This window comes from Carassius gibelio, chromosome A15 (genome assembly GCF_023724105.1).
Source record: "Carassius gibelio isolate Cgi1373 ecotype wild population from Czech Republic chromosome A15, carGib1.2-hapl.c, whole genome shotgun sequence".
Lineage (NCBI taxonomy): Eukaryota > Metazoa > Chordata > Actinopteri > Cypriniformes > Cyprinidae > Carassius > Carassius gibelio.
Genome location: NC_068385.1, coordinates 6,719,536 through 6,741,792, shown reverse-complemented (window position 1 = coordinate 6,741,792; position 22,257 = coordinate 6,719,536). Strand labels below are relative to the sequence as shown.

The window sequence follows — 22,257 nt, the reverse complement described above, 5'->3', positions numbered from 1 at the left end:
GAGTACTAAGATATTGGTGACTGATGGTGTGACATGTTGTAAATGCATAGAGACACATGGAGTCATTCACTGTCCTGCGATAAACTCCATTACTAAGATAATACTGGAACTGTAAACAGAACAAATACGCCACTCTCTTTCTAAAAACATCTTCGTTGTGCTTTCGAATCATGGGTGACTGCAGCCTATTGTGTAGTAATACCTCAGTTAAATATGTCGAAACCCTCACTTCACATGGTCTGATATGAACTCACAGCTGATCATTTTTTTACTAAGAACTTGAAATGCAGCCAGGTAAACTTGAACTCTTTGTAGGAGTATTTTTTTTACCACCCTTAGCACTCTCGGACCATGTGGTGTTTGGGTTTGAGTAACATTTTTCCTAATTTACTAAGACTCAAAAATGAAATATATTTTTAATCACACAGAATAAAAATATTACAGACTGCCAAAATGCACCATGGTTCAAAAGATTATAAAATACGATTTTTAAAGATTGCAGTATACTTAAGATTTAAATAAGTGCATTGCTGCCTTTTATAAAGCTTTATTATTACTCACTGGAATCAGAATTAAAGCTCCATTTGAAAAGGAGCCAAAAGCTCTTCGGAATAAACTATTAAAACTTTACTGATACTGGTATTCATATTTTGAAGTACTTAAAATTTGAGGCTTAAATCTGACCCTGAACTGGAAGATCCACTGATTACTGAGTAAAAGTAAACCCATGTCTGTGACTTGTTTATTTGCAAACTTTACATTGTTTAAGCACCTGGGACACTAAATGAATTATGCAAAAACAGACACAAAATGTGTGATGAATGGAGTTTTCTCAATGCAATGTCTGGTCATGTCAATTGGTTTTGAGTGCTGAAATACGGGAGCTTAAAGCGAGGGATTTTGAGCTTGATTGTTAAATGTTTTAATGTAAATTAAAAGTTTTAGTGAATTCACGTCAGTTTGTCTTTTTTGGCAGATTCTAGTTTTTGCATTTTTGAGGCTTAAAGAGTTCACATACACACAAAGAATATACACACACAGTCTGACACTGTAGTGGAATCTTTAAAGACAAAAAAATATTTTAGCAACATCATTTCCAAAATAATGAAAAAAGCGAGCACAGTTGTGGAAATTAAAGGGGTCATTTGATGCTATTTTTAAAGATCATATTAGCATGCTTTAATGTTCAAAAAACACATTTTCTACACATACTGTACATTAACGTGTTGATTTCATCGGCTGATAATAGCCTAGGATTATAGGAATCTTTTAGGATTCTCAAAATTTGTCTCAGACGACCAAATCTTGGCCAAAATCGCTAATCGAAAGAAAAAAAAAAAATCCTTTTGTGGGAGACTTTGAGCTTTGTGACTTTGCAGATCTTAGCACACTAAAGAAAAAGAAAAACATGAAAATATATCAAATGACCCCATTAATTACGAAAAATTAATTACACCAGAAGAAAAGGCATTAAAAATCAGTAACTTACAACTTTTCTTTAAACGGATGTCAGGAATAAATGAGGACTAATTAGTAAGGTGTTATTAAAACTAATATTAACATTCCATTCTCTAGAAAGCGAAGAAGTTAAAAGTACTCAATTTCGCTGAACAGTTTTATTATTTCCTCGTCCAGCTCTTCAGTAAATGATGTTTCTTTAAAACTTACAGCCAAACAGATGGCTATATAAATGTCGGCAGTAGGGATCGCACGGTTCGCTGAAAAAAACCAAACAGCTCGGTTCACCACACACGGTTCGGCACGCGCTGGGACCACGGTTCAACTTAAATCTGCTTTAATTTATACAGTCAAATATGTGATGCTGTTTTACATTTGATTAGTTTATTCAATTTCTGTACGTAAAAAAATAATGCTAGACCTCCCTAAAAAAAAAACCCTGAAAATCACTGTTTGTTTTATTTGTATCTTTACTCTATTGTATTTATTTGTGCTGTTGGTCATAGTTGGATAGATTTTCTTTTAAAGTATAGTTTCTCCATAAAACATAGCAAATACTGAACCATACCGAAACCGTGACTCTAAAACCGTGAAACAAACCGAACCGTGAAAAAGTTGAACCGTTCCACCCCTAGTCGGCGGGCTTTAAAACTGCGGAGAGCTGACATAAGATGCCACAAGAGGCCATTAACACAGAACGCTTTTTTGCTTTTAAATGCGCAAAACACAGCTCAGTGACGTGGAAAATATTGCAGGATCTCGACTTGTGCTTTAAAAGTTAATCATACACACCAATTTAAAAACAGGGAGCGCATGTGCAAGACACTCAGAAGGTAGAATCAAAGATTTCGGTTTTCAAAAATTATTCAAAAGCGGCGCAGTGGAACACAAAGTGCATTCTTCGTGAAATGGTAACATCCAGAGCCCATTGCTTATCATCACAGACAGACAGACAACTAGTACTGGGCAAGCAAAGTAAAACTTACATTATTTGTTAAGTGAAACTACTAAATACTAAAATGTAATTTTAGTCACTAATATGACTGAGTTTTAACTTTCTAACTATCTATAAATGATTGTATCTGTATGAATTGATCATACAGTATATCTAAGCTATCAAATGTATTTCATGAAGAATTGGTCCTTCTTTAATTTTGTGGTTTGATTGACTGGCATCTTGAAGTGTGTATATATAAAATATAAATTGACACATGCTAGTATATTAAAGCAGGTATATTAATAAAGATTATTTCAACTTTTGTCTTATTAATATTTTTATAAATCAGACTGTTAAGAAATTAAAGATCCTGACAAATAGTCTATTCATGGTGTTAAATAAATATGAAGCCCTATGCTCATTATTTTTTATATTTTTAGATTGTGTTTTTGAACCCATTTAAACCCTGTTAATGGATTCGATGTAAGTGTGGCATAACGTGCAGAATGTGCAGATGTGTTCTGGTGCACATGAAGACATAGGGAGCGTATAATGTTTTTAAACCTATAGAGAATATAAAAACATGTTCATGCAGCAGTTTGGCATATTCCCATAGGACTGCATCCACAGACCTAGAAGAGGAATTTTGTGGGAAGATTATAGGGAGAATTCAACAGTGTTCGTATGAATGCAGCGGTGGGAGTTGCTCAAGTTGAGTTTGCATAGCAATAGGGGAGTTTTACAAGAATGATGCTGCAGTGTTTTGGGGAACATTTGGATAAACTTTGCTGCAAACCTAAGGGAGTCCTAGTCTTACACTTTCTCCGTTGAGTTTAAAATTAATTGGTTGCATAGCACTAGGGGAGGTTCTACAGTGCCAAAAGCGCTAACACTATTGGAGTGCTGGGAAAACGTATGTCAAGGTGCTGAACGGTCACAAATGTGTAAGCATTCAGGGAGCGTTTCTTTAATATTGTTATATCATTAGGGAAGCACTTGTGAAACTGTGAGTCCTCCTGGTGCTGTCTTCTTGTGAGAGATCTGTTATGTGAGAATTTATGGATGGATGGAAAAAACAGCCTCCAACTAATAGTGAGAAATAAGTTATTTTCTAGGGGCGCTTGTTTGGAGAAGATGAACATGTTCTGCGGTCTTTGTCTTTCTCAAGCTCGCACCTTTTGTGTGGTAATGATTTATTGCACTGTTCTCAATCATTAGCATGCATTAATTGAATGTGATTGTAATACTTGTGCGATGTAATTAACTATTCTAATACTGAGGATTATTATAATTGTATGGTTTCTAACAAATGAGGTATTGGGGTGGTATCTAAAGTGAGACATAAAAACGACATTTTCAAAATATTAGAGGACACAATTTATAATATTTTTGCAGCATTCTTTCTTTGATATCTTTGAACAATTAAATGTATAGTTGGTAAGTTATATTGTGTTCGCTTTGGGCTGATCATCGTTATTGTTGTTGCCAGGTGAATGTTTGTTGCTGCGCTCAGTCCCGCCCCTTGATGTCTCCTGCAGGAAGAGGCGTGGCTTACAAAGTGACAGAAGTATTCTTCGATATTCTCTGCGGAAGTTCTGATTGAGCAGTCCGTACACTACGGCGTTCAGGCAGGAGTTAAAGTATGCCATGAAATAACTCACCACAAACAGCCAATCGGGGACCAAGGGTGCTACACGGGGCGGGTCCACCGCTACAGCCAAGCCAATCAGATTCAGCGGCGCCCAGCAGACGGCAAACAGCACAAAGACGACAAACATGGTCAAGAAGTGGCGCAACTCACCCGGACGGGGGCGTGGCCTGACGTCAGTTGTGACCCGCCTCCTCACACGGAGCACCAGCACCCAAATCCTCAGATAGCAGAACGTTACTACCGTGATAGGAAGCAGGAAATGCACGGTCACTACAGCAATGGTGTAGCCTGCACTTGTTGTCTGGCTAAAGGTGCATGAATAAACGCGAGGGTCGTACGTCAACGACCCCAGTGCCAGGTTTGGAAGAATGGCGATGGCGGTGAGCACCCAGACTAACATCAGTAGCGCCAGGGTTCCTGCGCGGCCGTAGATTTTCTCGTAGGTGTTGGCCTGGCAGATGAAACAGTAGCGGTTGATGGCGATGGCGGTGATGTTGAAGATGGAGCCGATGACGCTCGCACCCATCAGGAAGCCGCTGACCTTACACTCCAACTCCCCAGGCAACCAGCCCGCGTGCAGCATGCCATGCAAGACTAGAGGGTAGGGATAGCAAACCACCAGGAGATCGGCGAAAGCCAGGCTCACTACAAATGCATTACCTAATACACACACAGAAAAAAAAGACCCAAGTTATGGCATTAGAGTAAGGTGAACTGTTTTGTTACATTCAGATCATGTCAAAATTACTATAATTACCAGTTTCTAAGTTGTAAAAACTCAAAATGACATTAAAACAGCTTCAAAGACTTGACTATTACATTATATAAAAACAAGCTAATTGGAAATGGCAACAACAGTAAGACATAGTCAAGTACTGTAACTACACTACTGATTAAAATACACATAAAAATATATTGCTATGATGCACAGCTGAATTTTCAGCATTGTTACTTTAGTCTTCAGCATCACATGGTCCTTCAGAAATCATTTTGATTTGATGCTCAAGAAACATTTCATACTTGCTGAATAAAGGTTTTGATTTATATATAAAAAAACCACTTCCTGACATGTAATGGACAGTAGTGTAGCTACTAACATCTAGATTAAAAAATATGTGTTTAATATATAACTGTGTGGAATTAGATTTAAACCAATGACAGGGCTTTTCAGTGTCAGAACAGCAATTTCATGTTAAGTACAACTGTTAAAAACTGATTCCAATAAAAATACATGAGGTGCTTCAGATTTCGACATTTGTTTTTTCATGAAATCATGACACTGATGCAGCATTTTTTGCCACTAGAGATAAAATGAATGTATTTTTTATATACATTTTTACAAACGTAGAACACAAAGACACAAGAAGGGTAACTTGATAACAGCACCTGAACTGTTGTTGACATACTGCATGTCTGGGAGTGTGGGAGCATTTGTGTGTGTGTGTGTGTAGGACAGGCTCAGACACTGTAGTATCTTGCCTGTTTGGGTCACACAAAGTTCAGCTCCATTAGATTAAGTGCGTTGTCTGTGACACGGAGTTCTCCTCTACACCCAGTGTCACCGACACCACACGTTTGCTTGGTTTACCAGTTGATGCATGTGTTGTGTACTGGTTTGTTGGGAGTTGAGGTTTTCTCCACAGATCAGGTTGTATAAGCATTTAAAGAAAAGATGGAGTTCATATTGAATCCAACATAGTACTGTACACTCTCTCTCTCTCTCTCACACACACACACACACACACACACACACACACACACTTTTATGCCTAAACCAATGCGTTACAGAACTGAAATAGTTTTTGTAATGGATACATGCATTCAGTTAATATCAATTGAATGCATCTGCAAAAGAGAGTTCATATAGAAAGAATTAATAATCTCTTCCTCATGCAAATGACTGATGCTCGATTCATTCAAACACCCTTACAATGGCACTTTCTGACACTGTTTAAATTCCATTGATGCTCATTTGCATAAATGTAAACCTTTTCAAATTGTTGCATCATAGCACAAGCCCACACTGCATTGCATGGTCGCTTATGTCGCCAGAAATGGAATGATTTAAGCTCAACACAAATTGCTGTCAACTTTCACAGCCGCCCATTTCCCCTTATCTAACGCGCTCTCTTCTTTTTAATTTTTTTATCTTTCTCATTTGGATCCATCAGTGTCTGCTATCGTTCTCTCGCTCCGTGTCAATATCTCTCACCATTTCTGATTTCTGATCCATCTCTTTTCCTCTCATTTATTACAACTCAATTTGCCTTCCCTCTCGTTCGACCTTTCTCACAAGAAGATTAACAGGCAAGAGGAAAAAAATCAGCTGGACTTTTAAATGTTTTAATTGGAACGTCGAAAGGCTTTCTGAGAGAGAAATTTGGTCTAATCTCTCATTCAGAAACTGGGCCAGAATGCATGCTCTTGAACCTGAAAACAGAGTTTAGCTCGACAGAGATGCCTGAGCAAAGAAACAAATAAAAATCGGCTTTAGTAGAGCACCACACACACACACACACTTGCGCTCATTACCTCTGTGATCCTGCTGCATACTGGTGTGAGGAATAAGTGTTCAGGAGATGAATAGTGTGCCAGATACACAGATGCTTCCTGTGGGATTCTGGGCTTTGACATTTGGAAAAACATTAAGTCTGTTTGCTAAACAGATGAATTTTTGAACTGCTGCCTTCACACTCAAAAACACATTGGCCCCTGCTTTTAAATGATTGTACCACTTACTTATTACATCGATGTTGTTTACCAAAACCATCATACTCAGTATATTTCAGAATTCAGTTCTCTGTGAACAAATGAACTGTATATCTTCAATGCAAAGTCACTTTGTATAAAAATGTAAAATGCTTGCCATGATTTGAGAGAACATTTCCCTACTTTAGAAACAAGAACGCTAATAGGGATTAGAAGTGAAGACAAGGAGAGAATATAAAGTTTTAAAAGCATCCCACAAAACACAGAGAGAGATGCATGTGAATCTGTAAGAGAAATGAGAGTATGGAAAAAATTCATGGAATTATTATTATTATTTTTTTACTGTGGTCCCAGAATGCAGCTAAAGCTGTTACAGCAGAAGCTCCTATGATATCAATGACACATAGATACATATATATATATATATATATATATATATATATGTTTTTTTTTTTTTTTTTTACATTTTACAATAATCCAACTCATTCATACAATTGGACGGGTACCCTCAAAGTTGGTACTTCAAAACGAATGCAACCATTCATCCATAATCTAGAAGAAACAGAAGACTGTCATGTGTCATGTCGATAGTCAACACGTTTACATCACGCATCTTGAAAAATTAATTCTGCCGATTTACCCAATATTACCTCATTTGAAGATGCTGAATTCAAATAGCATTCAAATTCATATTCAAAATAACAAAAGCAGTTGAATACAGTAACTTACAATTGGCAAAGGATTGGAAAAGGTGGAAATGTCTTCTGAATCATTTATACATGTGAAAAAATAGGCTGAGAATTGAACGAATAATCATGTATTTTCTTGCTGATTAAAGCATAATACAATGTATGGCATGAGTGTTCAAGCCTATGATTAAAACAGGTTAATATTAAATCTAGAAACTCAGTATCATGGTCTTGGCCACCAATTGCCTAAATGTCAATCCACACCAATGGAACTCATTAATGCTTTCTCCTAGGCACCACTGACATTAAAAAATCACATCTCGTTTCAGAAAAGAGCTCAACAATGTCTTGTGGTCAGAAAAAAACTGTGGTCAGATTTGCTCGAGTAACAGCTAAATTAATTTAGCATCATGCAGAAAATTCTAGGAGGAAGGGGATATTGAAATGAGACACACATAAAAACTCCATTAGGTTTTTTTTTTTTGAGCCACATACCTCTGAGCATTTAAAGTTTCCTGCGGGTTTCTCTCTTCCACACATAAGCACACACAAAGGCTTTAATTAAAAACAGCATAACAGAGAATGCTCACACACACACACACACACACACACAACCATTAATGACAGCAACCAAGAGTAGTGCTGCTTAGTCAACATGAATATTAATTAAATCTCTAATGACCCCAAACTAACGAGGACTTCACTAACTCAATCACTTTAGGTAAAAACACATATGAAGGGTTCTAGCACAGTACTACATCTCTTTTACCTAACTGTGTGTGTGTGTGTGTGTGTGTGCATAAGATAAATGAATGTGGGTCTAAAGTGCGTGGCAATGTCCCCAGGGACTTTGTAATCTCACTTGGCACCAATAACCCTGTATCTGAGGAAATTTTAGTGGGTGTGTGTATAATAGAACGGCTTTGTTGGATGATCAAAGTGTTTTGAATAAAATAGCCACACACTCACACACACATTCATGTAGAAAACGCAACATTTTTCTTTGTCAGCTACGGATCACGTTTCACTGCGCGTCGCTGACGTGGCCGGTCTCCGTTGACACTGATGCTGTTTTTGACTGACCTCTGCAGCCTGTGTTCCATTCCAAACTTTTACACTTCGACCTCTACATTTCCAAACGCACCAATCACTTTTACAGCTCCTAAACTCTGACCGCTTATGCTTCTTTGCAGAAATGACAAAGAGCCTCCTCTCGCTGTGATTTTACAAGATCGCTGGGTTATCTCAAGTGTGCACAGCAAAAAGTTACAAGAGGCCATGACACACCAAGTTGACTGGCAGCTGGCAGCAAACACCAGGCTGTGGTCGAGCATCTGCATCTTTGGCCAATGAGCGTGTTGAATCGGCATCGGACAATTGGGGAGACAGATTACTCAGATTAGCTGTTCAGGTCAGTGAACCAGTGCATGGGAAGAAAAGTGAAAAGTGATGAAAGTGTGCAAATGAAAAAGTTAAGAGGATGCACAAAATTCAGATATTCAAAATGGTAAGGCAGTGCTGCTTTGGTAACGGTTTGTATATCAGCAGTCCTGGTTTCGGTTTCGCTTTTTGAATGACAAATTTAGACTATTACCACTCAAACATATATGATAGTTGATATGTATAAAAGTGCAACTTTTTAGCCCAGATGCAACACACGGGTTTTCCTGCATTGATAATAAGGGCTTTAAGCAACAGCTGTGAATGGAATGGCTATGCCTACTGGAAGTAAGTGGTTACACAGCCGAAGTCCAGAACATAAAAATCATTAAGAAACCCAAGATTAATTTTACCATTAAATTATTATCTATTGTACGATGGAGATTCATAAACTGAAGCAATTGCACTGTTATATACCATAAAATGTAACATTTACTTAACTAATCTGTCACATTGTAATGACTACGGCAAACCTTCTGTTCTCCTGTAGTAGACGTTACAGCAGAACTTCAAAAAGTAGTAGCTGAAGCTGCGCATGCGCAATATGACGTCTGAATGCCGTTTCATCAGTGGCAGCTGCTTCAAGACCCTAATATTTTGGCAGCTGCCAAAGGTTTATTTGATCATTTAATGTGATTACTGGGTGATGTAGATGACTGCTGTGCTTGTGATGGCAATGTGGAGCGCATGTTGATGACTGCAGGAGTGAATGCCTTCGTCTAGTCACGCTGTTTTATTCCTCATTAATTTGATCAGACTTCTCACTTCACCTTTTTTGCCTCTGTATGAAATGACCTTCTTAAAAAAGAAATATTATGCTGATTCGATTTTCAAATGAATCATAAAATATAAATCACATTCTGGCAACCATGGGGCTAGGCTAGCATATTAGCTTAGCATAGCATTAAATCACAACTTGTTTGCTCCAAAATTAACTACAACATCAGTCAAGTGTTTAAAATAACCTCTTTCTCCGATCCAATTTTATAATTGAATGAGACAAAGTATATTATTTGATAGAATTCTATACTGTGATCCAGAGGATGTTGATTAGCACTTAATTATAAATATACCGTATTCTTAGGCCGTATTCTTAGGCAATCATGTTTATTGCCATCATGTTTCATCATTCAAAACATCTCTATCTGCATTTTATTCAACTACAGCAATAGATGAATGTCTTAGTCCATATTTGGTATTTCCTGCAACTTTATGACTGCATCCAAAATCGCATACTTCCCTTCTATAGAGTAGGTGAAAAACAGTATGTGACAAATGTGTCCAAATTCACAGCAAAAAGTACCCAGATGACCTACAATGTCCAGAGAGATTCTGAAGTGTGCATATGATGGACACTTTACCATCCAATGAGACCATACAGTAAAAGGTCACATGATAATGAGAACATGGCAAATAAAGTACGTCCACATTACAATCATACTACACACATTCATACTATATACAATGTACTCTTTTTGCAGTCTTGAAGTTATTACTTATTCAAAAAAGTACCTACTCAAGAGTGTGCAATTTTGGACGCAGACTATGACTTCTATGAGTCTCACTTGTGGACCTTCTGTGCAAAGGCACCCTGCAGCTACGAGTATCAATGCCAAAACCAAACAGACATTACTGAGAGTGTTTAGCACTCCATAATGCCCCATTTTTTGGTAAAAATAGAATAAATAATACTCCTCTCTCAAGAAATTTTGAGTAAACATGATAATCCATACATTTTCTTTAACTAAGCACGTTTGGACTATGAGCCCTGAAAGACATTGTTTAGTTAAAAGGACTTTTTTTTTGGTTTAGTTAAAATATTTGTTTTCTCAGTGAAAGCATAAGAAGCTCATATGTAAATGCATGGACAGAATTTTGGATTTTGCATTCCTCTTGACAAAAATGAAGAAATTACTGTCACTGTAAGACATTTAAAACAAAACTTAGGGTCATATGTGTCCCAATGCATGTTAACAGGATATGACAAACTGTATATTTTGCATTTATTTTGGATTTATTGGGACACAGTTCACATAGTGGAGTACTTTATACTGTGTGCATGAATAACTATGTTCATCAGCTACCATCAAAGACCATTTTTACCCTGGAAAAACCCTTATTTGTTGTTGATTTGTGTGTCATGGCTTTTAAGCTAACAGAAAAGTCCTTACAATTACTGCAAAAAGAAATGACTTGCCGAATGACTTTTGACAAGTGTTGTACATTCATTGTATCTACAAAAAACCCACACTTTTTTCCCAAAAGATCCTCTGAAGAAGAAAGTTTTCCATTTAAAACTATCCGATTAATGCTTCACTCCACATAGTTCAATGCTTCGGGAAACATTGTCATCAATCATCTGAATGGCCTGTACTGCTCTTCAGGGATATGACCCTCAACTTTACAAGAAAAATGTCTTAAACACATCACTTTCTTTTCCTCTTGCAAGGCCGCCAGGGTGTGATGGAACACAGCTGGACAGAAGGGGCGTGGTTTTGTCATCTCATTTGCATAAGGTTTACCCAGACCCAACAGGATGCCATTCTTTCCGGAACTGCACAGCAATAGGAACCTTTAGAAAAAACTAAACAGATTTGATGCATTAATCAATACTTCACTTCTCCTGCAGTTCAACTGGACACAGCCCAAAGCTGGCCATGTAAAAGAACAAAAAGGCACTCGTGCCATCATTTGAGAGCTCAGATACAAGTGTTTCCTTAATCATCACAGGTCAAAGTCAAGGGCAACATTTATTGCATGCCCTTTGAGTATCTATATAGAGCACCAGCAAGCTCATCAACTCTATGCTAATGAGACACTGAATGTCACCTTGTGGTACACAAATATACTCTACCAAACACAAGCAGATGCCCATAACATGAGAGGTCACGGACCAAATCTATTTGTCTGAATAAACACCAGCTCAACACTTACGACTTTAACAGCTGACTGGACTGAAAGCATGATAGAGATGAAGAATAAGAGTGAAAGGAAGTGTTTAGAGGGGAATGACTGCAGCATTTCTGTCATTTCGGTCTCTCTCTACATCCTTATGTAGACAACAAGTTTTATTTGAAAGCTGGAGTGCAGGGTCGTGCTGGTGAACGGGTACATTTGTTAAAACAGTGATCGGATGATACCACCTGCACATTTCAAGATAAGAAAATGTCAAAAATCTCCAAAGACACAATGACATGCATAGAAAAGATGTCTCTTCCCTTGCTGCATGCTCTCTGTTCTCACTCTCACACTCTCCATATTACAGATGACTATTAAAGAACACAGCCGACATATAAACCCTGACCTAATAACACAGCACTAGTGAATGGTTTGAGACGGACTGCATGTTTGGAGATACTGCAGTTAAAATCTGTTTACCTATTCTCTCTTTTTCAGTCTTTTTTATGTTGCCATTGACAGTTTTATTTTTCCTGTGTAATCTAAAATAATGCATTTTAAAACCATACTGACCTTTAAGACATCACAGAGGCAACAGGGCAAGAACTTCAGCATTCTGAGGTCAGATCAAGCTAATTATAGACAGAACAAAATCATATTTTAAAACAACCCTGTAATTAAAAAAAAAAAACATTTTATTTTTACATTGTCCTTTGCTTATGCATTCACTCTCTCACATCTCAATTTGTCCCCTTTTTTCTAAATACATACTAGATTCTTTCTTTTAGAGAATGAACATGCTTTTTAAAGTTTTGTACACTTCACAATATGAAGAGATCAGAGCTACGTGAAGCTTGAGACTGGGAAAGCACTGCCAGATTATAATGAAAACAATGCAAATGAAAATCTATCAGTTGAAACCATATGGTACTTCACATTAATGAATGAGGTACTCCAATAAAATGTTTTTTCTGAGTGAAATTAACTGTAATTGCTTTGCATTTTCTCTCACACTCACTCACACCAACACAGCAAGCACACAAGTGATAAATGCTGGTGGTAAATCTGAGCTATTGCTGTTTCAGACATTCAATTCACACCCCAGCATTCAATCTCAGGTACACACATATGTATGTGTGTGTGTGTATGTGTGTGTGTAAATTATTGATGTACACCAAAGGACTGCCTTTTAAATTAAATATCCTAACATACATTTGTCATCTTCATAAGCATACCACAACTCTCTTCAAATGTACGTTAAAGTATCAGCCTTGAGTGCACAGTGTTATTCTCTGGCTCTAACAGTCTTCCATATCTGTGTGTTATGTAACATCCCTATAGTGTCCATGAAACATATTGTTCAATGAACACTGAATGAATGAACAAACTAAATAATGAATGGGTTCACCAGCAATGAATGACAGATGTGTCAAAAACAAATAAATGAAATAATTTCCACATTTTCTGATTTAAAGGCAATGAAAGGAATTAAAGGATCAAATACAGAGACTCAAATGCTGTATGCATGCAGGACGGTTGATGGAAATCACTGGAAATGATTTAAGACCAATTGTCATCTTTTAGTATGAGATTTGTATTGTCATTCATGCTCAGGGCAGAGTGTACACGTGAATGGCTGGTAACCCTGTGAATGAAGCACTAGGTTTATTCTTGAATTTCTCACGGGAACACATGCACGCCAGCTGATGACAGTATTAATAACCCTCATCTGAACCTGCAAATGAGTCATACGCGTATTATCCTAATAACTTATTGTCATGAGGACATGAGCCAGTGAATGATAGTCTACTTTTAAGGGTCGTTCACCAGGGACGATTTTTAAATCGTTTTGCATTGTAGTTTAACTTTGGAAACGGAGTCTAGGAATGCGTTTCCGTTACCTTGCGTTCAGCTGTTTTGAATGCAAGAACGGGTCATGTGCGAGCATCCCCTCATGTCTCCGTTAATTAATGTTGGATGAGCGCGCGCACTCACTCACTCACCCGCGTTTCTCAGTTTCCTATTTCTGAGCACCGAGATGATCACCAGCACGTTACCGAGCACATCCACCACGCTCGTGAAGATCAGCACCCCGGCGAGCACCATGACGACCCATGCTGGCCGCGCGCCCGCTCCGCCACCCCAAGCGCGACCCTGCCCGACTTCCGTCCGGTTCCTGATGAGGGAGACATTCTCGGGCATGTCGAATGAACTTCACCCTCTCTCACAAAAACACGCTCGGTATCTTTCTCACGAAGCCTCTGCCATCTTCATTCTCGTCAACAATTAAACATTCCCACATTCTCAGCGAGCCTTGGGGAGCTCGGTGACGCGCATTGTTTTCTCATTCATGAGCCACATAAAAACATTTTTTCCACTTGATTATTAAATATGTTCAACTTCACAGTGCTCGTTCTCCCTCGCCGCGCGCTCTTTTAAAACTCGCTCACGGTGAGAGCGCAGAGACGCACGAGAAAGTCTCCGGTATTCCCATTGATGACTGAAGAATCACGCTGGCGTGAATTCAACCCTCTTCCTCCTCGTCCAATTCTTCATCCTTTTGCCTTACATCGAGGCTTGAGCTAAGAGGCGTCAAAAGGCTGTTAAACGTGTGACGCGTCGGCTCGCCGCTCTGTCCAGTCAGTCAGACTTTATTTATTCATTAATTCACTCACTCGGTGGCGACGGAATCCGATGCGTGAGATCAGATGATGGGCTCCCGTTTCTGTCGAATTCCCGTCTGGGGAGTGTCAAACCATAAAGTGCAATGTGTGACTGGTTTTGGCACAAGTGTGTGTGGTTAAAAAACGCTTATTTTTTTTTTGTCTACGATGGTCTTCGTGTTTGAGGGGGCAAGACTGTCGTTAAATGAAAGAATCCAACTTAGAAAACGAGCATTTCTGAGCAGTAATTCCGTGCTTTGCCGCTTCAAAAGCGACGTCCCTCAGCGAGCGGTTTCCGGTCCAGTTCTCGGTTAAGTCCAGCCGGAGAGTCGTCTCCTTCGACCCGCTCCGCACGACCGGTCTCTCGCGCTCTCCTCATTGAGGACCGAAATCCGCGAGCGCGCGCCACCGCTGTTTACAGCTGCTCCGTTCACTCGCTCAGGGAGCCTCCGCGTGCGTCTGAACTTGAACTGAGAGCGCGCAGGTGCACGTGAGGGCGTCCTGCCACAACGGGTTTGAATTAAAAGGCCTTGCAGCGTTTTCTCACTGATTGCTTGCTGATCAGCTTCCACAACCATCACCAAACACCAAGAATTTATCTTAATACATTATATCAGATAAATCTGTAGTAAAATTACCACAGAGCAAATAAAGATGTCTCTTTAACATATCGCCTCTTTTAAATAATTAAAAGCCATTGTAAGGAGCAGTGAACTCAAGCTGTTAAAAAGACAAAATTAATTTACAAGAACGCCATTTATTACCATAACTGGTGGATGATGGGTCTAACTTGCTTAAAATATATAAATACCTGTATGCAATGTAATGAGAAAAAAAAATAAAATACAAAAACATCTAACTAAACTTAGTATTAGCGAATTAAATATAAGAATATGTTGTTCCAATATTCCCAAACAGCAATGCATGCTGGGAGTTAAAGCCCTGCCCCCAGTGCTTTAGACATTTTTGCAGTTTTTCTATCCATAAATCATTCACTTTGACAGGGTGAAGAATCTAAGTGACATGCAAAATGATCTGTCACATTTATTTGTGCCATAGGGGTGGGTTCATCTAAAATTAATTCATATGTTAATAATAGACATGTGTGGGGGAAAATAAATAACCTAGTATAGCAATCTCAGATTGTTAAAAAACACAGGCAGAAAATGTTGAGTGACAGAAAATACAGTAAATTGAGACATTATTCAAAATATTCAGTTCTGCTCAGTTCTTATCTCTTCCTCATATATTGTAAACTTTGTTCCAAGATGGAGTAGAAGTCAGCCAATCAGATTAGAGTTTAGGTCGAGAAAGTGCCATCCAGTTTTGTTTGCAACACACAATACATGGTGTGTGAACGGACTGTAGGTGGTCCGTGGGCATACCGCCTGAAGCATTGTTTAAAACTGAGACTACACATACTTTTAAACAACACTGAATATAATAAATTCATGAAGCAGCCTGGCAACCACCTCACCACTCACTTCTCCCAACAGTCGGCCCATCCTGAGAGTCCCCATGACCTAGCGCTGGAGTCGTGCCTGCTAAAAATGAGCTATGGCTCTTGAAGAGCTCATAAACACGGCTAAAAAATCCAATTTTCAAAACTACAATGTTTACTTATTTACTATGGTTTAAAATAAGTTTTTAAGAGTAGATGTGTCCTTGCAAGTGATCAATTGAAACCTATGCCACTGGATTTGATTAACCTGAACTTTTCCTGGCTTCTAGCAGATAAAAGTGTGTTTTTTTTTCATCAAGTCTGTCCTATTTCTATGGTGCAGACGAATAGCAGCTGAAATGAGAGAGGGTGGAGAAGTATGACACAGGGAGCCACTCCAAAGAAAAGTTACCCGCTCTGTCACAATTCATTTAAGGGCACAACCACTGCAGAGAGAGCATGTCTGACAGCAGTGTGACGGGGCGGGGGTCCGTGCCACCCCTGAGGATGCCACCACCTGAGTCAGAAATGAAAATTATCCAAGTTTAACACAGCTTCACCATGTGAATTTCCTTGCAGCATGGGAAAAAAGGGTTCCAGCATATCATTAACTATGACTAAATTAAACCAAGGATATGGATAAATCATGGAGACACTGAAATAAATTTAGCCCTGTGAGGTTTGAATAAATCTTTCCACAATGATAGAAATACATCAAAACTTTACGCTCATGATGAAAGAGCGATGTATGGATTGCCATAATCACATATTTTATGTATTTGTGTATGTTTAAAAGTTAAAGGAGAAATAGGGACAGATTTACATACAGGTACACACACATATTTTGTTTCTGTTTACAAATACAGATATGGCAGAGAAATGTGCCTACTCAAATCAGTCCAGTGCCAGCTGTTTGAATGATTATTTTTTGAACACCCACGACACCACCGCTCTGAATAAAGGGGGTGTTTACCGTTTAGAAAGCACTGCTGGCTGCGACTCTTCGGTTGAGTGTGTGCGTCTGTATCGTTAGGAAAATCAGGTTATGTAAGCGGGTAAGTTTCTCCGGGACAAAGAGAGATAGATAGAGAAAGAGAGAGAGAGAGGCCTCTCTTTCTAAGATGTGAAACTACAGGAAACCCTCTCGAGTCCGGCGGTGCTTGTCACTTTCTATGTGTTTTATTTCATTTGCAGGGCATGTGAAAGATTTGACATGCGTGTCTGTGCTAGAGTGGTGTGTGTGGGTGAGTTAAAGGGTTTGTGCAGTTCTGAGACTGGTTAATGAGTTCATTTTTTAAAAAATGTTTTACCCTCTCTACCGTTCCTCACATTGGAAGAACAACGTACAGCCACTTCAAAAGTCACATGAGTGTAAACTGTAGCCTATATCACACAGAATCGCAAAAAAACTGTCTAGTGACATTTGTTATGACATCCACTTCGAACATTACAATGCGCATGATAACTTCTGTAAACTCTACAGTTAGTAAATCCACTTCACCAGCTAATTAGCAAGTGATGCTAGAGCTACACACACACACACACACACACACACACACACAAAAGATGTTCAAAGACACAATTCTAAAGATGGCTGTGTGCTTGTTTCTCTATTACTATCAGTTTATGTTGTGCTTATTATCAAATAGCCTACCAGTGTGGTGCATATTTTGAAGAAAAATTTCTAAATTATGATGCAAGTTTTTAAATAACATTATAAGTGGATCTCAGAGAACAGTACAAAACGATAAAAACAGAATAAAAGGGCAAGAACAAGTAGAACTACTTCATATTGTGTCAACATTTTTATATTCAGAAATAAATGATCTGCGAAAGCAGAAACTAGTTGCACTTCCACAGTTATTCTGTATTATAACAGTAAAAGCTTCTCAAAATAAGGAAATATAATTAAGTTTTCAGCTGGCTAAAAACACTTTAGGGGACACACGGCCTTGTGTTGTGTACATACCAAAAGTGAAGCATCACATTATTCGCTTTAGATAACTCTTGGGATATTTTTCGTAAATAAAAACGTAATAATGCTATCAATCCATTTTCTGATACATTGGGTCGTCTCAAACTGATGTGTCAATAAGCTCTTCCCTGATTGGCTTGTGCGACAACACATCATACAGATTTCCCACTCAACTTGCGCAAAAGTTACGACTGAGGTGAATATCACGTGGGAATCGCGTCGCCCAGTTCACGTCATTTACATCACCGTGTCTAAATTTGCATCTATCTTACTTTGCATTGACTTTGTGTGTTATCTACTTGCCCAAATAATTGAATTTGCTTTTGGTGTGCATAAGTGTTTTATAATTTTATCATCAGCTAGGTGAAGATGAAGATAGTCTCAAATAATTTGTTTAAACTAGCTGATATTGATATTTTGTATTTAACATAACAACAGACATTTGAAGTGTGACTTTATTGTGCAAATACATTTTGAGGTCACTGGGTCTGGAAGCTTCGTCCTGATCATGTCTTCATGCATCACCGGTTCACAACAACATGTCCACTGATCTGTCATCGCTCGGCTTTACTCCCTGCTGACATGTTGTCTCCATTATCAGGTTTAACTGTCTCACATCAATCTTTCATGTTACATCAGTCTCTCTGAGACGCTCCACTGATTTTGATGTTAACATCACATAAGTCAGCACAAGGGTCCAATCTGTTTCCCAAGATGAATTCACTAAAGAACGATGGAAGGAAACTTAGGACAGTTACTGTAAGTCTTGTTTAAATGACAAATGCCCTTCTGTCTTTATCCTCATATCATGCAGAGTTTTTTCTTCTCTTTATACTGATTATGTTTATCTCTATTAATCTACAGTCAGTCCAAGCATCTAATAAAGCTGAGCTGGAGCTGATCTGAAGTCAGTTCATGCTTCAGTTTTCTTCCCGTCTATCTGTCTGTCTCTGTGTTAATCAGGGGATGAGATAAAGGCAAGAGAAAGAACAAAAACAAATATTAAAAAGTATAAAAGCACAGAAAATAAGGAAAAAGAAAGTGAAAATTGTGGTTTGCGGGGAAGAGAACGAGAAAGGTAAAGTAATGCGCTTTCTACTCGCAATCCTGGAAAACACAACTGTGATCTATTGCTTCATTCACGATTTACAAAGAGCGAGAGGGAGAACATGCACACACAATTCGACATAACCAGGACAGAATATAGCTTTTCTGTACATACACACACAAACGGTGAACTAAAGAACATCCGGGTGCCAATTCAGTCTTTAAGAAAATGAGGACGCAAGCGGCACACAATAACAGTGGTGAAGCACAGACAACAGAGAGAAACAATGCTAATAAACTGTAGCATTTTAAAACATGAAGAAAGACACTTCCTGAATGTTTTGTCAAAGGTCATGCATTCAATCAAACTAACGCTTTCTAAAAGTTCATAACATTTTTTTAATAAAAAAAATCACATATGAAAACTAAAGTGGAGATAAAACCAACTGTATTATGCCAGCAAAATGTGATAAAATCTCTTTTTAGAATATTATTTAAAAATAGAGTAGAATTTAAAATATTTTCTAATGCAATTCCTTGTCAAATTTGCTATTACTTTTCATATTCTTAACATCTTTTTTTTTTACTGTCAGGTTTATGATCAGGTTCAGTGTGATATATGTCAAAATGGACACACACACACACACACACACACACACACACACACACACACACACACACACACACACATATATACACATACGCACACCATGTCCAACATGGTTTACTAAAACCATGAACACATTTCTGCTACTTGAAATAAAATTATGAAACATAAAATAAATAAAAAGGTTTGTAAAAAGGATGTATTAAGATAACTTCAACTGAAATAAATGAAAAACATTTAGATATATTTAAAAAAATCTAATTACTAAAAATAAAAAAGACAATAAAATTATTAAAACTTAAATAAAAGTAAAAAATAAAAAGTAATTAAAAATGTAAAAAAAAAAAATTTATATATGTCTGAACAATACTGAAATAACACCAACATAAAATCTAGGACATGAAGCAAAACCACTTGAGAAGCGTATATAGATATATACCTGTGCTTTCTCTGACAGAAGGATAAAAAAGCTGCAAGGACTACAGTAAAAGCTTGCTCTAGAGACAAAGACAAAGAAACTGAGGAGTGCTACTAAAACTGACCTGTCACCTGCTTGAACAAAAAAGGCCTGGCAGAGGAACAAGGAGCAGAACGCTTTGGGACACCCATCCAGGCATGGAAATAAAGCTATTGAGCTGTTTCAAAGCTCAGGGCTGGATTCATCTGCTTAATAATACAACAGCCCTTCACACGAGGCACCGCTGCTTTGTTCTCCTCCTAAATACCCCTCTCACCTTCCTCTTCAACAGGCTTTTGTTTTGATTTTCCTCAGTTTTTCTGCCAAAAGCCAAAAACATTTGCAGAGAAGCTTAAAGACTCTCTTAAAGAAGATGAGAGAGAGAGAATCAAAAAAACACTCCACACTCACACTTCTAAACTAACTTTTAAATCTTAAGAGACACAAACAAACACACAGAAAGTCAAACAGAAGCAGATCTGCTGTGGTTACACACACACTCACACACGCACGCACGCACACACACCTGCATCTCTTCAGATCTCATCTCACTTCATCTCCATCATTCTTCCTAATGACAGCACTATATGCGCGTGAGTGTTCGCAAGGTCAAATCAATGTGTGTGATTAATTTCATCAGCTACCTTATGCTCCAAAGGAATTCTGGGACACGGCCGGCAGCTCATCCACACGGCCCCTATCAAATCAAAAACTCACCCTGTTTAAAAAAAAATTAATTCAGTACATTTCAAGCATGGACATTTATTTAGATTTATATATTTGTGTTTTTAAATAAAATATTATAAGGCCACATTGAAAAGCAACAACAAAATTATATATACATATATATACTGTTCACTGGCGTGCATTATTATATTGTAAAGAATAGACGCCATTACATGATTCTTCAGAAATAATTCTAATATGCTTATTTGCTGATCAAGAAACATTAATTATTATCATTTTGAAAGTATATACATATATATATATTTTTTTCTTTTTCAGGATTAATAGTCAATACACCAGCAAAATAAACTTATATAACATTAATGTTATACCAACGTATATATTTTTATTTATTTATTTACAAATGTATTTTATTTTGACAAATGAATTTGTGACACATTACCTTATATAAGTTAATTATACATAATTAATTTTATGAATAAAAATTAAACATAAAACACACACACAATATACTTATGTGTATATATACATACACACATATATATATATATATATATATATATATATATATATATATATATATATATATATATATATATATGCTGCGGTCAAATGATTAATCATGATTAACGCCTGCATATATATATATATATATATATATATATATATATATATATATATATATATATATATATATATATATATATATATGCTGCGGTCAAATGATTAATCATGATTAACGCCTGCATATATATATATATATATATATATATATATATATATATATATATATATATATATATATATATATGCATGTAAATACAAATAAATATTTTTCAAATATATGTTGTGTATTTTTCTATACATAATAAATATACACAATACATACACTTATATATTATGTAAACAAAATCTTTTATTTTGGATGACAGCATCGTTTCAAAGCATTAATATACATATTAATTATATTATATGAATATAAATTAATTGTATATATTAATTTCAGTTAACTCTTTACATTTTGATTATTTTTTCTTTTTAGTTATAGTTATAAGCGCACTTCAGATTAAAAAAAAAAAGTTGATAAATGTTGCTTTGGTAATTACATGGCAGTTTTTCTTTATAAAATATTCTTTTCATTTTAATTTACTTTTTAATTTAATTTTTAATTCAATTAAATGTTTACAATTTAATTTTATTACAAGTTTATTTTACTTAAAAAAAAGTTTCATTTCCTGATTAAATTGATTTCCTCACTTTACAAGTGTTGCTGTTGTACCGTATATAATTATATATTAATAATAAAGTATCTAATTGAAATGTAAGTGAATATCTGGCAACCACAAGTGCTGGTTTTTAACAGGACTTTCTTACAGCAGTAGTGTAGGACACAACATGAACCAACTCAATCTGATCGAACAGAGCCTGGCTGACAAAACCTGAACCCATCAGACCGTCAGTCTGCAGCCAGATACAACAAACCCCTTCAGTTAACAAAACCATTAGTGATCGTAATGACAACCTTTAAGGATTGTCTTCATTTAATTGTTTGTCACACCTGAGCCTTGCAATTTAAACCCTTCATGAAGCTCAAAATC

General features: G+C 37.1%; 1 protein-coding gene across 1 annotated transcript; it reads right to left on the bottom strand.

The window, feature by feature from the left end:
* Window positions 1–1,799: 1,799 nt before the first annotated feature.
* Window positions 1,800–14,879, bottom strand: LOC128028580 (melatonin receptor type 1B-A-like). Its single transcript, XM_052615844.1, has 2 exons — window positions 13,786–14,879; window positions 1,800–4,706 (listed from the first exon to the last, which is right to left on the bottom strand). Exons 1-2 carry the CDS (start codon window positions 13,982–13,984, stop codon window positions 3,838–3,840), a joined length of 1,068 nt encoding a protein of 355 aa, XP_052471804.1. The 5' UTR covers window positions 13,985–14,879; the 3' UTR covers window positions 1,800–3,837.
* Between the last annotated feature and the right edge of the window lie 7,378 nt (window positions 14,880–22,257).

Bases quoted from the DNA above. Each gene is read 5' to 3' on its own strand.
- LOC128028580 (XM_052615844.1), bottom strand. From the start codon at position 13,984: ATGCCCGAGAATGTCTCCCTCATCAGGAACCGGACGGAAGTCGGGCAG. The intron at 4,707-13,785 runs GTGAGTGAGTGA...TGTGTGTATTAG, and splicing joins TAGGAAACTGAGAAACGCGG to GTAATGCATTTGTAGTGAGC.